The 18,405-nt window shown below is 36.8% G+C and overlaps 1 protein-coding gene across 1 annotated transcript; it reads left to right on the forward strand.

The window, feature by feature from the left end:
• The first annotated feature begins 1,266 nt into the window (after nt 1-1,266).
• On the forward strand, nt 1,267-17,234 carry ucn3.L (urocortin 3 L homeolog). The gene is made up of 2 exons (XM_018251715.2): nt 1,267-1,349; nt 16,394-17,234. Exon 2 carries the CDS (start codon nt 16,409-16,411, stop codon nt 16,868-16,870), a length of 462 nt encoding a protein of 153 aa, XP_018107204.1. The 5' UTR covers nt 1,267-1,349; nt 16,394-16,408; the 3' UTR covers nt 16,871-17,234.
• Nucleotides 17,235-18,405: the final 1,171 nt, after the last annotated feature.

Below are 18,405 nucleotides of genomic sequence, written 5' to 3' on the forward strand. Positions count from 1 at the left end.
TGGCTCACTAATTACTTTATTTAGACCTCAAATTGGGCATGAAACAAAAAAGTCAGAAAATCATTGCAAAAAAAGGAATATAAGCGGATATTGGTGGTCATGGGAAAGTTGATTTGAAATAAGAGTAGGCTAGGGAGAGTTCCCTGAAGACAGCCAGAAACCTCTGGGTGTCCTTTAAGGAGCTGACAGGGCAGGGCCTTGTGGGCCAAAGGGTATAACCTCACAGAGGATGCCTGTTTCTACCCTAGAAGTTCAACAGGGTGAAATCCTGGGTGTATTGTTGCCCACCTGCTAAGCATTTATGTTTCATTTATTCACCTACAATAGTGCAGACAATTAGCACCTGTTTCAATCAGGCACAGCCCCATTGAATCTTATAGTGGATCTTATAATTTTTTCTGCCTTTCTACCTTTAAAATGGCTGCAGGTCTCTGTGCTCTTTTCGGAGCATTTAGGCAACAATACTCATAGCCCCTACCTATCCACCATGTGTAGCTACCATGCTCCAGCTGATATTGCACTCAGCACTGGATTTTCTTTTCCAGCTTAAATTGCAGAGTGCAGCCATGCAGAGTGATGAAAACTGTTTCCCATTTGCTTGAATGGTATTCTGTCTATGGCAGTTAATGATGTCCCTTTCCTTAAAAATAGCGACTGTCTGGGGATGGAAGTTTTAGTCAATGTTATTCTTGCTGAGGGACCTGCAGTCATCACACATACCCTTATGCCATCAATTGGTTCTCTTTACTACTTGCTGTACTAAAAACGTGCCATTTCATCTTTTGTAGTTCTACCTTTTAGCAGTTAGCGATGAAATCACAGAATCACTTTACTGTTGAATAGAAAGATATAGCCCCAATTCCCGGTGCCCAATTTTAGGATTGACTTTTTGTTAAAGTTAAAAGACAGTAGTAGGTATTGAGACAGAATAAGTGTGTCCAACCTGTTGCTATTCATTTAGCCCCCCTTGTAGTTGTCAGCCCAGACTCTAATTGGAAAGACACCTGTTATCCCTGCCTTGTATGTAAGAGATTCCATATTGCAGCACTTTCTGAATGAACTAGGTATCTTTAATCAATGAGGGACTCTTGCATTTTTTTTTATTTCTTCTGAAATCAAATCAGGTATTTGCTAGGAAATTATTAATAGATCCTGTGATCACTACATTTCCTATGTGTACAAGGGGAGCGTTTCCATAGAGAAAATATCAGAGCCCCCTTCCATAAAGAATGAAGGGGGAGTGAGGGAGGGGGAACAGATTTTCAAGTCAGAAGCAAGCTTCCTGATGCGTTCTTTATCCTAAGAGACACAGAGAAGGGAGCTCCATTCATCAGCACTGCCACATTCAGGTGAGTGTTTACATTACTGCTACTTACTCTTCACACCACCTAGACCCACGTTGCTCCCATTCATAATCCTCTTTCTCACCATAGAATATTGAATAACTTGTATTTTTTTGTATCTCCTAAACCACCTATTTTAAAGTTCTGCAATTTATAAATGTGGGATTTATAAGAGTCTAGAGTACTTAACATCCAACAGAAAACAAAATACAAGTGCACATGAAGTCATTCACAAGCTAATTTTTGATAAGCTCTGAGGTGTTAGTCTAAGGCTGCACTGTGAAATAACATTTTATTCTAATAGATTTCATATTTCCAATATCATTAGCAATTGCTAGTCCAGCAGGCAACATTCTGTAATATAGCCAGATTTGTAATTATAATCACAGCAGATTTTGATGCATAGCCACAAGATAAACTGTAACATAATTCATGATCTGAGCACTGTTTTAAAAATAGGCATTTTGGTTTCACTGGAATTTAGTTTGCATTGCTAGAATGAGAGAATTTGTTGGTGTTTGCAGTTGCATAATAAGTTTATTGATTTTGTAGAACTGCAAAGTAGACAAAATTATTGCAATTTCAACATGACTTTTGCTGGTCAGTAAATCAGTGCAGTTAATGTAATGCCTTGCCAATGGATAGATAACTCTGGAGATAATCCTGTGGGGAATTAGACATCATGTGCAGTAATTAATAGTGACTATGAAAACATTAGCATTAGGGGCCATTTAACATGTTGTAAAGTTATAACTTATACAGGCTGCTAATGAAAATTGAATCTGGGAGATGAATCTCGGTAACAGTATAAATTATTCTTTTTTATTCACTGTTAAACATTAATTTTTCATGCACATATGCACAGAACATACAGTTTACAAATGCTGAAGATCGAGAGCAGTATCTAATATTCTCTAGTGATCACAATATTGTTGCAATGTACGTTTATCTGGTAGTGCACCTAAGTAACCAATGAACATGCCACTATAAATAAACTTCAGGTCAATATATGAATGTGTATTAACCCCCTGCAGCAACTGTACTTATGTACATTAATTTTAGCACTCTATAAATGAGGGGAAATTAAAACAAATGCCAGCACAATTCCATCCAGAGAAACTGCTTACTGGGTGGTTATTGGAATTCCATCACATGGAAGTGAGTCATTTTGGATTTGCATATATAATGAACATCGGTTGAAGAAAACTAAATTGCAATGGCTTTCATTTTTGTTTCGCCAAGTTTAGTTAATCATGTCGTGAATTGAATAAAAATGAAGTACAATATGTGCAAAATGTATAACATATTAGGTCTGCTTACTTTGGGTTGAAATTTGCATTGTCCCAAATGTAAGTGCAGGAAGACTAAGCTGTGTGAAAATGTTATAGTTAAGCAGTAACAATAGGGCTCTCCTCTGCCTTGCAACCTTTAGAGACCCCTTTGTATCTAGGGGTGCAAGGGATCCCAAGTTCCATACATCCTCAGCCTTCACTGAATACACCACTGCCAACTGCAAACACAACAAAAGTTTCTGGGGTGTCTTCAGGGAACCCTCCATGGCCTCCACCAGCATATAGTAAATATTTGAGTAAGGGTTTAACAAGTACCCAAACGTTTCTTGCATATGTCTACATATGCCTTTGATAAATGTAAAAGCACCCCAATTACAGCTTTGGGGCTCTGCCTGCATTTTAAGATGTCACCCAAGGTGCTGGGTGCTTTGTCTATGTTTGCACACACAGTACACACTTACAAATGATGATGTTATCTCTTCAACCAAACTGTTTGTTTTTAGAAGACAGAAGTTAGTATTGGTAACTGCAGATCTATTCTAGTTCCCTGCATTTACCTCACTAGCAAGATAAGAAATTTGTATATGTATACATTTTATAACATGGCTTTTATCTGAACAGTTTTCAATCTGTACATAGACCTTAAGCACTTGAAAAAATAATGGAACAGAGTTCCACAGGAACAAATACGAAAATATGTTGTGTTATAGCTGCAAGCTATGGAAAGATGGACATCAGATAGGTTTAACAGGTGCACAGTCAACAGTATCCCCATAGAAGTGCAAAGGAAGGAAGGTGGGAGTGCTGGGTGTAGAGCATAATATTGATAATAAACATTGTTTTTAGGTTTTATTATTGTTTGCAATAATATTTATGTTGAAATTTCATCTGAGGAAGTGGCTTTTTAATATCAATTTGCAAACTCAAGTAAAAGATCCTGAATCGTAAGAGCATCTATTGACCAGCAAATATGGGTTTAATGTACAGAACAGGTATAGAATGCTCGGGACCTGTGGTTTTCCAGATAAAGGATCTTTCTGTAGTTTGGGTCACCATACCTTAAGTCTGCTAAAAAATAATTTAAACATAAAATTAAATAAATAGGATTGTTTTGCCACCAACATGGATTTATGCAGTTAAGTTACCATGAAGAACGAGATAGTATTTTGAATGCAATTCTATAATTACGCTGCCTTAGTGAGCAAGACTGTACCAAAAAGCAGAATACAGCTGAAGAAGATTGTTGATTTTGTGAATGCCAATATAAATTGCATTGTTCGAGTACAGTGTTGTTTAGAATAATGGATAAGCCTGTTCTAGGTTCATTTAATAAGTACCGATTTCCCTCCAATATTCTGGTGTAAATATAATGATATATAAAATATGATTGTTTTGACTAGGAGAAAGATGAAATCTCTAAAAAGTTTCTAGATGCAGAACAAACTGCATTATTTAGAATTCACTTGCATAAAGCCCCGCCCCGCCTGGCATTGGCCTGGATAAAGCTACTGAGAAGTGTATACAATTACTATATTTCCTTTCATATGATATTGCTCTGTTTACAAATTGTCAAAATAAAACAATTCTACTTTCCACAAACTTCCATGGTTTTTGGGGAAACAGAATCTGAAAATGATATAGTAAAATAGTTTTCCATATTTCAATGTAAATTTAATCCCAGTAGTAAATTGTTAGGAGTTCTATATATTTAAATCCCATTACTTCTTTAAGTAATACAGGCACTAAGCATTTAATATCCTTTGCCAAACTGGAGATAGTGTAAGAGTCTAATTGAATGCTGGCATCTCTCAATCCCATATTTACTCCATCAAGTGCTCACCAGTGATGTTCCACCTAACACATTTCACCTACTGGCTTTTAGAAATTGCCATATTAAAGGAACAGCACACACTCTTTATAACAAGCAGGTGGGAGCTTACCCCATGTATTGTGACCTTATGTGCATGAATAATTTGGTGAGGGATAGCCTCCTTTTGTGCTAACCCTCCAAATGTTGATGCCTGTACTTAAAAGTACTATAATATAGTTTGTGAGGCTTCAGTGAGATTGTTCTTATGTTTTATTGTTATATTCTTAGGTCCCCATATATTCCCCATATATTGTGCAAAGTGCAAGAAACAGACATTTTTGGGGGCAAATTGTGGAAATATCCACAGCCTTGGTGTGCCTGCATAATGTGCTTTGAATTGAATGCCACCTGTTTTATCATTCAAGAGAGGTGGGCTGGGGGGGGGATGGAATGTTGATGACACACACAGCCCACATAAAGGACTTATTCTTATCACCTGCCCTCAGGTGTATCCTGATGCTGCACACTTTACTGAGTGTCAGATTTTTCATCCAGAGCTATGTTCAGAGTGCAGCGTCCAGAGGGTGCAAGAGCTTAGAAAATGAGCACTAATAGGCACGCTCTTGGGCCCCTTAGTGCTCTTACACTTGTGCCCCACCGGGGTCTGAAATGATCCCTCATGTACTCTCCGATTCAACTTCCAATTAAATAATTACATCAATCTAAAGTATAACCCTTAACTTCCTCTCTTTTTCTATGCAGAAGTTGGAGTCAGACACCAATAGACACTTACAGTAGGTCAAATACATTATTGATTTCTGCTGCTTTGCCTGGACAATTTATTAGAGCTAACTCTCAAAGACACAAAGACTGCATGTAGAGAGGCAGATTGCTCAGAAAGTGACTGTAAAGATTAAATTATTTAAATTGAATGGTACAGAATATAATTTTTTGTTTAGAAAACTTTTAAATTTATAAGATGATAGTGATTTTTTATTTTCATAATAGTTCTCAATTGAATGTATTTAGTGAAGAGTGCTGGTGGTTATATTGTGAGTATATTAGACAGAAAGCTGCAATGTACATGTACTTCTCTTACATTCTCTGAAAGACATTGTACAATTTATCTTTATTTGCCTTTCTTTGCCATCACCTGTAAACGAAGTTTATAAACCTGGGAGTGAAAAGTCCCATGTAATAGTAGCCAAGTTATCAATGTATGTTGCATTTAATTTGACAACTATGTTTAATAGACCACACCTCCAATTACTAGAAAGCAAGCAGAAGAGATTAATTCAACACAATCATTCAAAATGATTTAATCTACAGAGGAACAGCTATTCTGAATTTAGTGAAGCCTCATAAACCGTCAGTCCTTCACTCCCTCATAATCATTCTTGCTTTTCTAACTTAAACCTTTATCTGCGAACAAAAAATATTTTCAAATATTTAGATCTATAAATTGTATAGCAATGCATGGTGTGCTTCATCCAAAACAACTTTATTAAACGTCCAATCAAGTTAAAGTTAAGTTAAAGGAGAAGGAAAGGTTAAAACTAAGTAAGCCTTATCAGAAAGGTCCACCTAAATACACCAGTAAACCCTCAAAGTAGTGCTGCTCTGAGTCCCCTGTTCTCAGGGCTGCCAGAAGTACCCGACGGCGCACTCGACGGCGCTGTTTACATTCCCGGCGGTCACAGTGAAGATCCAAGATGGCGGCGCCCATGCTGAACACATGGCTGCAGCGTCGCTGCATGAGGATGTCATCACTAGGATTCAAACTACTTTTGATCCTGGGTTCCTGTCCTGCTTTCTCCCAGCCTTGATTCCTGCTCCCAGCCTTGATTCCTGCTTCCAGCCTTGATTCCTGCCCCCAGCCTTGATTCCTGCCCCCAGCCTTGATTCCTGCCCCCAGCCTTGATTCCTGCTTCCAGCCTTGATTCCTGTTCCCTGCCTGTGATTCCTGTTACCAGCCTGTGTTATTGAACTTTGCCTGGACTCTGGACTTTTGCATCTGATCTGCCTGTCCTCGTTAACTCCTGCCTGTGACCACTACTACTGATTCTCCTTAACCCTTCTGATACCGCGACCTTGCTCCCACTAGAGGGCTTCCTCCTTGATCCAGACTACCTCCCTGGAGGGAGCTCCCCGCTCCCTAACGCCTGTCAAAAGAAACACTGCATTTCTTTCCTTCTATTGTGTACACATGGGTTTCTATATCCGACTGTTTTCCGCTTAAACCTCCTTGCCCTGGGCGTGAGCATGCTCAGTTTGCTCCTCTCCCCCCCCACTTACATTCTCTGCTGTAATCTGAGCCCAGAGCTATAAGTGAGCAGGGAGAGATTCAGGTAGGAAGTGATGTCACACCAAGCTAATACTGCAGCTGCTATCCTAAACAAACAGAGAACTTCTAGAGCTTTTTACTTAGGTATGGTAAAACATTCTACAAAATAAAACAGCATTCTAGCTTGCACTATTGCAGCTAATCTATTGGCAATAAATGCCTCCATAGCTTTCCTTCTCCTTTAAGGACAGTGCAGAACTGTAAATATTTTCTCTCTTAGGTTAGTATATGAGCGCATCTATAGCACATGATATATTTGGAACTTATATGCAGTATTCAAAAATACACAATGTACATCAGTTAATTATCTGCTATGCTATAAATATACTACTTGTTATATCATGTTTATATGTAGTACTGGGTGAATTAATTCCACTCTCATCATATTAGTTTACATGAAGTTGTATCTCATTTGTTATCTAACTTATGAAAACTGTGATTCCAGATGCTCTTAATTAGACCCTATTCCAGGAATGTTTATTGATGCAAAGTATTTAGAGTCCAACGGGGGAATGTAATAAAAATCGCTAACGGAAAAACTATTCGCAATGCGAAAAGTTATGCCTTTGCGCGAACAAATTTTGCTTTGTGCGAATTTAATATAGCTTTTGCGAGCCCGGAAACTGTTTAGCGACCACTTCCGACAGTGAAAGACTGTTTGCGAATTTTATAGTTTGCGCCAATGCGCAGTCAATGTAATAAAACTTCTTACTGAAAAAGTCGTTATGTTTGCTCCAGAAGATTACGACACCTTCAAGCACTTCTTATGAGTGCGCAATTAAAATTCGCAATGCGTAATTAAAATTCGCAATGCGCAATTAAAATTCGCAATGCAATAACAGTTTAAGGAACAATATTACATTGCGAGTTGTGGATTTTTAGTCTTATTGGTGCGAATTATTTTGCTCTTTGCGACTTTTATTACATTCCCCTGCAATTGCTTTATCCATATACTGGTGGGAGTGGGAGCAAAGTGTGCTGGGGGAATTTGAATGTACATGCAGGCAGGGGCAGGCTGTTGGGAGCCTCATCTATATAAATACATTACCAATAAATGGAGAGTTTCTATAATAAATACATTAAAAAGGGTTACAAACTAACTAGTCTGAGTAGTCTGTCCATAAATTAAATTAAATTAAATTGACCAGTTGGTTCTTTCTCAATTTCTGCAGCTTGAACATTACTATCACCCTCTTTATTGAGACAGATATTATGTGGAATGCTTGACACCTGGGGGCACATTTACGTAGGGTCGAATATCAAGGGTTAATTAACCCTCGATATTCGACTGCCGAATTGAAATCCTTCGACTTCGAATATCAAAGTCGAAGGATTTAGCGCAATTCGTTCGATTGAACGATCGAAGGAATAATTTCGAAGGATTTTAATCCATTGATCGAAGGATTATCCTTCGATCAGAAAAACCTTGGAAAGCCTATGGGGACCTTCCCCATAGGCTAACATTGGCCTCGGTAGGTTTTAGGTGGCGAACAAGGGGGTCGAAGTTTTTTTTTAAAGAGACAGTACTTCGATTATCGAATGGTCGAATATTCGAACGATTTTTAGTTCGAATTGTTCGATTCGAAGTCGAAGGTCGTAGTCGAAGGTCGAAGTAGCCAATTCGATGGTCGAAGTAGCCAAAAAAAACATTCGAAAATCGAAGTTTTTTTCCTCTATTTTCCTCTATTCCTTCACTCGAGCTTAGTGAATGGTTTCCCTGGTGTTTTGAGGGTACATGGTCTCTCTGTAATTTGGAGCACTGTTCCTGAGGGCAACTAAAGCATTTAAATATTAAAAAAACACAGAAGGAGTTGTTGTAAATGAGTTGGTTGGTATTGTAAGATTCCCACTACTATATAAGATGTATCATACATGCCTCCCTTTCATACTGCAAATCCACTAATCTAACTACTGCTTGGGGAGGTCTTCAGTAAATAGCGCCCACAGTTTTTCTACATTAATCTACATTCCCTATTGTATGTGCTTACAACAGAATCTATCACTCTCATTTAGCAATTCATCAAAATTTCTACAAAAATGTTATTCCAGTTCCATGTTGGACTGTAAAATAAATGGCTTAATTGTAATCCTTACATGTTTATTAACATGTTTATTAATGGCATGCATCACAGAAATAATCCATTACAATTAACTAATTGTGTCATTTAGTAAGGTGTTTGTTATTTTTTCTACACCAGACTAACGGGAATAACACCATTATTTTACACAACATTAAAATCAATAGGGGAAATAAAATATAGAACAGAAAAATTGTTTGCAATGTGAATAAATATCCGTGTTAAGAACAATTTTGTCTTTGCAAGCTTTTTGCAGAACCTTTTGCCCCCCAAGCCACACTAGGATAGGAATAGCGATTCTTGCGCAGTGTATGTGATAAAACTTCTTACTGAAAAACTTTAAAAGTTTTTCGCCACCCTCAAGCACGTCTTAAAGGTTTGCAATGCACAATGAAGATTTGCAATGCAATTTAAAACTAATGAAGAATATTTCATTACAACATGCAAATTTTCATTCTTATTTGTGCGCAAATTTGTTCCCTTTGTGAACAAATAAATGTTTTTATTACATTTCCCCCCATAGTGAACAATCCAGATGGCAAAGAATTTATGGCATGAAAAGTTATACATAAGGCTATTTAAAAAGTAGTGATGCTCATAGTGGTTTTTTGCTCCTTTATTAACTAACACTTCCATGTGAATTTTCCAGTTGCTTGACGGGTGCACAGGTTACGGATAGTTTAAAGTGGTGATGTAAAAATGTTTCTTTGTCTCTACTGTGAAAGTGACTGTCAAAATATTATGTTCAGGGCCGATTTATTAACTTCTAGCTTGATTTTTGCTATGATCACAGTTTCTTATCCTCAATTGCATTTTTTTCTCCATGACCACATACAGGTATTTAAAAAAATATATATTTTACCAGGTTTTAGGTAGGGAGATTTTGAAAATATGTTAGTTGAAGAAAACTGTGATTCTAATTTCTTTCTGATGATCACAGCAAAACAAAAGGTGGGCATACATAAGCAGATCCACTCATTGGGAGAGGTGGGAGATATGATCCAATCATATCGGGCTTATCCAATCATTGAGCCCTAGGGCCCAACGATCTGATCAGAACACCGCGAATGCAGGTGATCAGAGCAAGGATCACATCTAGGAACCTATGTGGTCCTTGAACCCACAGGCCGATTTCTGCCCAGATATTAGTCAGAGGAGCTTGTCAGAGTTCCCATACACTGTCCAATAAGCTGCCGCCTTGGTCTATTGGTAGCTTTTATTGGCCCATGTATGGCTACCTTAATGTTTTTACATTCTAAGGCATCAATAAAAGGGTTTCAGCTCCAGGCATGTAGGAGCACATTCTGGTTCCATACAAATAAGGAATCCTGGAATTACACCCTACTCAAGGCAAATGTAATGTACAGGATTCCCTGTTCCTTAAAATACACTGTACTTCGCTTCCTATTCTGTAACGCAGGGACAACTAGACAAACAAAAGTACTATTCTACATGGCATTTTTAGTGATCATAAATTCGTTTTTTTTTCTCTTTTGACAGCAGGGCCCGAAATCAGTGGAGTACTGCGGTCAAGGGGCCCATTGGCAAAGGGGGTCCCTGAGATTAAAAAACATTATTCGTGTGTTGCAAAAGGGGAGTGTTGATGGGCAGTGCTTGGGTGATAATGGGGTCCAAAAAGAAAGAAAGTTTTGGTGGTATATATAGGGTAAAAATACTTTGTGTTCAATTACCTTGCAGTTGCTATGTGCTGCCACTTTGTTAAACAGTTTTGGTATTTGGGGGATAATAGGGACTTACCATGAGTGGCCAGGGCAGATGATAGGAATGGCCGTGCATACATGGATAATTTTTCTTCATTATGTCCCCATTTTAATTTTTGTCAGGGCCAACTTCTAGGGGGCCCAGGTGACCAGTGGGCTAAAAATTAAATACTGGCAGCCTTGTTTGAAAGTAAGTTAAATCTACATCTATTTCCCTGAGAACTAATGAAACTAAACCAAGCCAACTAGTGAATCTTCCAAATCCCCAAAACTGTATCAAGTCTATACACACAATTTATTATCATTACCCGAGCACAAACATAAATAACAGACAAACATAAACATAGGGATATATAGTGAGGCATGCCATTTTATATGCCACATATGAGCATATATATAGAGATACAGGTTTATTTGGAGGGGTTACACGTAGTTACATATTTAATTTAGGTTTTAAAAAGACCAAGGTCCATCAAGTTCATCCCCTCCCAATGACCTAGGGGCAGATGACCTAGGGGCAGATTTACATATGGTCGAATATCGAGGGTTAATTAACCCTCGATATTTGACTGCCGAATGTAAATCCGTCGACTTCGAATATCGAAGTCGAAGGATTTACCGCAAATAGTTTGATCAAACGAAAAATCATTCGATCGAACGATTAAATCCTTCGAATCGTTCGATTTGAAGGATTTTAATCCATTGATCGAACGATTTTTCTTCGACCAAAAAATTGCTAGGAAGCATATGGGGACCTTCCCCATAGGCTAACATTGCACCTCGGTAGGTTTTAGGTGGCGAAGTAGGGGGTGGAAGTTTTTTTTAAAGACACAGTACTTCGATTATCGAATGGTCGAATATTTGAACGATTTCTAGTTTGAATCATTCGATTCGAAGTCGAAGTCATAGTCGAAGGTTTTTTTTATTCTATTCCTTGCAAAGTAAAGGCTCCCCTCAAAATGGCCCCTCCATATACTCACATATATAAACTATATATACCTATACTAAATTAAATACTAATTAAAATCACAGTAGCCTTAGATATTATGCCTGTTTAAGAAATCATCCAAGCCACTCTTAAAAACATTAATAGAATTTGCCATAACGTCACTACCTGGCAGTGCATTCCACAACCTCACTGATCTCACCTGGAAGAACCACCTACGCTGCTTTAAATGAAAGTTCTGTTTCTCTAGTCTGAAGGGGTTGCTTTTTGTTTTGTGATCTTTTGTATAGGAAAAAAGATATCATGGTTGAACTTGATATAGTGTTGTCTTTATTAAAAATCAAATTATCTATGTATCTATGAATACAGGGGAGTGTGAATTGTCACAAGCTAACAATCAGTATTAATGAGGACACAGAGTGCAACATTCCCTATATATTCATGAGAAAATCAGGTACAAATAGCCGGACCATACTGCCAAGGGTTATCAGTACTCAGTGTTAGAGAGATGTCAAAGCAATATAACTGAAGAGTGTTGTATTAGCTGAAGCGGACTCAAATAATGGCACTACTCAAGCACCAATTAGACTTATTAGAGATAGTAAGTATCACAACCCACTATCATTTCTTAGCTATTCCGATGAACTTATGCTAATACTTTTAGTAGTAAAGCAGTGTATTCCGGCTTAAAAGAAAGAAGTAATGTAAAGCAATTGTGATAATGATGTGGAGCAAGAGTCACTCACTAGTACACAAATACACAAGAGTTATCTAGCAGAGTTATCGAGTATTTTCTGTACAATACACCCTGCTAAATGGTACTCAGTCATGCCATCAGTTATAATTTGTGCTTAGTGGCTTTACGTGTGTTCCTTAATTGATACTTTTTGTTATATTCTATTAAGGTATATATATACAGAACACTATATACAGAACACTGGGAACTGATAAAATCATCAGTAAATATATGCAATCACTGGAATAATGGTGTGAGTTTAATGCCTGGCATGTGACATCTTAAATGAGTAGCACTTAAGGCATTTTAAAGCACGAATTAAGCACACCGATATTAAATAACCAGACAGATTCGAAATAGATCTATAAAACGATTGCTAGTGTGCCCGTTGGGTTGATTTTTTTGGGTTGAAACAATATTGTCACCTCCAGAGATGCACCTTAATGCAACAATTAGTTTTAGTTATTTAGGAGTAAATCGTTTTGCAAATATATTTGCCCCAACATAAGCACTGCACAGTGCATTGTCTAAACTGCCATAACAATAAATATTAATATATTGACCTTTTTCTTGAGTAATGCAGCTTCCAAAATGCCTAAATAGACAGCTTATAGTTATGACATATGTGGGAGTGCAGTCCCCTATTTTTGGTTTGTGCAGAATGATTTCCAAGCTACACCAGTGTAAAACTGTGTTACATCGCTTTTTGCTTAATTATAGAAAGTATTTTAGTTGTAAGAATGTTTAATCAAAGTCTCTGAATTGAGCGTTTGAAGCCTCCACTCCAGTTGGAGACAGCTATTCCTTAGAGAATTCAGTGTAGAGACAAATACATGAATGAATCTCCTTAGTTACTGAAGCCTAACTTCCACTTGCCCTTTGATTCATTATTCATAATATTCAAAATATATTATAAATCATTCCCACTGGAATAACTTGGTTATCCAGATAAGTGTTGGTTAATATAAAAGGTACAAATTCTGTTTTTTTAACAAATAAAATGTCTGTGGCTTTGCTGTTGTTATCAGTATCAGTTCCAGTTACCAGAGATTAAGTTAGATCAAGGTTACACCACCCCCAAGCCATATTTCTTAGTAAATAGGTTTAAATGTTTAGAAAACCAGTCAAATTAACAGCACAGTATATGGTTTTCATAATTTGATGAAATGTAGGCTGCATATGAATTCCTATAATAATGTTTTCCATTTAATCAAACCCTAGGAAACTCTTCTAATACATTTCTAAACATTCAGTATAGTAACTGAAATATAAAAACCCTACATGCAATATCAAAAAGTGATTAGGTTGAAACAGTGTATAGATATCTTTAGATTGGGATATTGTTCCATTGTTTATATCAGAGACATCCATTTTTAGTTGAGGCAGAAGGCTGAGGATTGCGTTTTTTGATACATTTTGACATCTCTGGCATCTCTGATCTCCTCTAATAAAATCACTAACATCCAAGAGATAGAGAAAGATTTTGCCATCCCTAATCACATATTAAAAGATCCAAAATAGATCCAAGTCACTGACAATATAATCATAACCCTTCAGCCTCATGTATAGAACTATTTAGGGTGCAAAAAAAACTCTCACTCTCTGCCATGGGGGTATATTTATCAAAAAGTGAAGTTAGAGATTGCCACAGTCCTCTAGAGTGAAATTCCTCCACTCTGCATTCATTTCTATTTGATTTTGAAAGGCGTATTTATCAAAAGATGAACTTTCACTTTCACCCATTGATAAATACTCTTTTAAAAAAAAACATAGAAATGATTGGAGAGTGGCTGAATTTCCCTCTAGAGGACTGTGGTGATCTGTAACTTCACTTTTTGATAAATATACCACTTGAATGGTGAACTTTTTAAAAGTGGACTTCAAGTAGGAACAAACAACTATTACCATCTATCTATTACCATTAATCCTATGGATTAAGGAAAATATTGTGCTGCGTTGAGTTGGAATACTTAGGGGGGTTATTTATTAAAGTCTGAATTTGTCTCAGTATTTTCTGCTACAAACTCCTATCCAATCCGCTCGGGTTTTTTACGCTTATTTATTATTACATTTTCCCAAAAATTTGCTTTGCGGGTAAAAATCCGGTTTTCACAATTTTTCGGGATTTTCACCCAAAAATTCGGAAGACTTTGGGGGAATTGCACGAAACCCAGAGCACATCAAAAAATCATTGGGACTTCTCCCATTGACTTATATGCAACCTCGACAGGTCTGAGATGCCGGATTTTCTGATTCAGTCTTTTCTCAGGATTTTCTAATTCAGACTTTTCCTCAGGGTTTAATAAATTCTGAAAAATTCATGATTTTTAAAAAGTCTGATTTTAGAACAAAAAAAATACGATTTTTTCATGATTTTTGCATTTAGAGTTTAGTAAATAACCCCCTTAGTCTACCTGTAAATCCAACATGGAGCTGGAATAACACAGCTCCCACACTGTCATTGTAGACAGAGCAGCAATTAAATTGAAATGAAAGCTATGGAATGCAACTTCAGCATGCAGAGACTACTAGAGCAGGTGCTGTGCGGGTTCCCAACTGGATGGCTTAAAGTAAAGGATATTACAATTCTGTATTACAGCAAGGGGCCGATTCACTTACTTCGAGTGAAGGATTCGAAGTAAAAAAACTTCGAATTTCGAAGTGTTTTTTGGGCTACTTCGACCATCGAATGGGCTACTTCGACCTTCGACTACGACTTCGGCTTCGAATCGAAGGATTCGAACTAAAAATCGTTCAACTATTCGACCATTCGATAATTGAAGTACTGTCTCTTTAAAAAAAACTTCGACCCCCTAGTTCGCCATCTAAAACCTACCGAACTCAATGTTAGCCTATGGGGAAGGTCCCTATAGGCTTTCCTAAGTTTTTTTGATCGAAGGATATTCCTTCGATCGTTGGATTAAAATCCTTCGAATCGAACGATTCGAAGGATTTAATCCAACGATCAAAGGAATAATCCTTAGATTGTACTATCTGCGCTAAATCCTTCGACTTCGATATTCGAAGTCGAAGGATTTTAATTCCCAGTCGAATATCGAGGGTTAATTAACCCTAAGTGTCAACTCACATAATGACACAGCAAAACTGACCGTTCATATATATGAATCACTGAAGTGGTCCACCTCTTATTAACTGAACTGTAGGGGGAAAAAAGTGAAACAGGCATCATTTGCTGCACAATTTAATAAACATTCCTCAAATGATTGCATTTGTTTATATAAATCCTAAATGGCACCAAATGCAATTCAAAAAAGCAATAGCTTTTTTAAAGTAGTATGCTTTACATAAAATATAAATTCATGGACAAGCCAACCTTCATAAAACATTTCACACTATCCAAGAAGAAACATAAAGCACTGCAAATTTAAAAAAAAAAAAATGGAATTGCCCCAAAGATATTTCTAAATAATTTTCTTAAGGTCTATATCATTTTAGAAGCTGTGATATTCTTATTGAAATATTCTCATTAACAGACATTCCAAACACATTCCAATAAAATCCAGGACTTTGGTTGAAAAAAAAACAATTTATTGTTAAACTTACCAACTTAAACCAATATGTCTGTCCTCACAGAGCAGATAATTAAACATGCAAAAAATCAGGACTTTTTGACTGATTTACTAAATAGTTCAGTTACCCGTAGTAACCAATAAGATAGTTTCATTTTTCACTGGTAGGTGATGAATATTATTGTCTGAATTTATAGGTAACTGCATTCATGCAATTTAGCACCTACATGAGTAAATGAATACAGGCAATGTAATAATGCTAATGATAACATTTTATTAAGCGTTACTGCTCCTATAAATGTCTTACCACATTTCAGTGCACAAAATACACCCTAGATGGAGACATTTAGCTATGATTCAGAGATCCAGGCAGATGTATAAATGTGTGTAAATAAATGTAAAAAGATTCTACAATAGGTCAAATTGGGGAACAGAGAGGGATTACCTAGCAGATTGTCTTAACACCTGTCTTAATGGCCAATTCATAAATAAGCATCCTGTTAATGACTAAAATAAAGTGGAATTTTACCTTGTGAAAATAATGAATTTATTTTTTCTGATAAAATGGTAATTGTGTTTTTCTTCTGTTTTAGGTGCAGAGTAGAAGAATGCCTCACACTAGGCTTCTCCTGCTGCTGCTCATGCTGTGTATGGCCAGATCCAGTCTTCATTACAAGTTATACAAAGCAGAATCCATCTTCAGCTGCCTGAAAGAGGCCTTAGAGGAGGCCAAGAGTAGAAATATTGAAAATAACTCAGTTCTTAGCAAAAGGGAATATGAATCTGAGCCACGAGAAATCCTGTCCCAGGAGGAAATGGATGAGGAAGATGAGAAAGAGAAAAGGACATTTCCTCCAGCTGCACGCTACAGATACATTTCCCAGCCACAAGTAAAGGGAAGAGTTTACCAAAACAAGGCAAAAAGTGATAGTCGAACCAAATTCACACTTTCACTTGATGTTCCTACCAAACTTATGAATATCATGTTTGACATTGCTAAAGCTAAGAAGATGAATGCAAAAGCAGCAGCCAATGCCCAACTTATGGCACAGATTGGCAGAAGGAAGTAAGGAAGGCCAGGCCCTGTGTGGGCCCGGAAGGAAAATACACGCATTGGCACAGAACTGGTGCACAGCACAGTGATGTGAGAATCCCTTCCATCTCCACACATGGCCATTTTATGGAACTTTTCTTTGTATAGTAAATTGCTATATTTCAGTTCTTCAGAGCTGCATTTGCTTCCCATTTGTCTGTATCCAAGGGTGAAAGTCGATCCTACTTATTTCACCTTTTTTTCATCTTTTCCCTCTTTATCCATCGAGGCTCCACAGATTTTCGATCATGTCATATTTTCTTTATTTTCCTTTGGTGTTTTCCTTTGCAGGGAGATTTAATTGCACAAAATGAAAAGTATTAAAAAAAAGTTTGCATCTCCCACTGTGAAGTTTTTTTTTTTAATTAAAAAAAAAGTAATTTCTGAAAGTAATTTTCTGCATTGTGCTTTCTGGTCTTTTTCAGCCTGTGGGAGACACGCAAACCATAGAGAATCGGTAAAATCGATAAAATTGCTTACAAAAAAATTATGTAAAATTTGCCCAAGGAGGTTTCACATTAGAAACAAATTGAAGCACAGGAATATGAAATATAAAAATATAGGACACGTAAATCAGCTATTACAGATAAAGTATTACTTTTTATTTTACAGAAGTTTTTATTTTCGTTTTGTAGTTTAATGTAAACAAAATATATGTATATCATTTTAAACCCTTTTATTCTGATTATAAAGTGTTTATTAAGTCAAATTCAAAACTTAAATGGGTTGTTCACCTTCCAAACACTTTTTTTAGTTCATCTGTTTGCAGATTGTTCCCCAGAAATAAAGACTTTTTTCAATTACTTTCCATTATTTCTTTTTTACAGTTTTTCCAGAATCTAAGTTTAAAGTTGAATGTCCCTGTCTCTAGTGTTTGAGTCTGGCAGCTCAGTAATTCAGGTACAGACTCTGAACTGTTGCAATTTTGCAACATTTAGTTGAAACATTTCTCAGCAACATCTCTATTAGCAACTATTATATCAATTCTAACAGCTGCCTGTAATGAAACCTAAAGTTTCTGCTCAGCAGTGACAAAGAAAAGAAATGTATCAACTAAATGTATCAATTTAGAATAGTTTACAGGGTCAGCGACCCCCCTACCAGAGCTGCTTTAGAACGTGAAAAATGACACTTTACACTTCAATATTAGAAAAACAGTGACACATAGAAAATAGAAAGTAATTGGAAAAAGTCGTTATTTCTGGTATCTATCTGAAAACAACTAGTTGTTTGAAGGTGAATAAACCCTTTAAATTATTAGTTGAGGTGATGTGCTGTTTCCAATGCACTCTCTTTTTGGCAGCTGAATTCAGACTCTGTTAATACTATTGCTTTAAAAATGTATAAATGAATAGACTTTAGTAGTAATAATAAAACAATCCACCCAGGAATTAGAGAGCGCCAACATATTCCATAGTGCTGTATAATAAATGGGTTTATATAAGGAACATACAGAAGTACATACTGTACATAGCGACCAGTAACTGATACAAAAGGTGCAGAGCGCCCTGC

Source organism: Xenopus laevis, chromosome 3L, assembly GCF_017654675.1.
Source record: "Xenopus laevis strain J_2021 chromosome 3L, Xenopus_laevis_v10.1, whole genome shotgun sequence".
Classification (NCBI taxonomy): Eukaryota; Metazoa; Chordata; class Amphibia; order Anura; family Pipidae; genus Xenopus; species Xenopus laevis.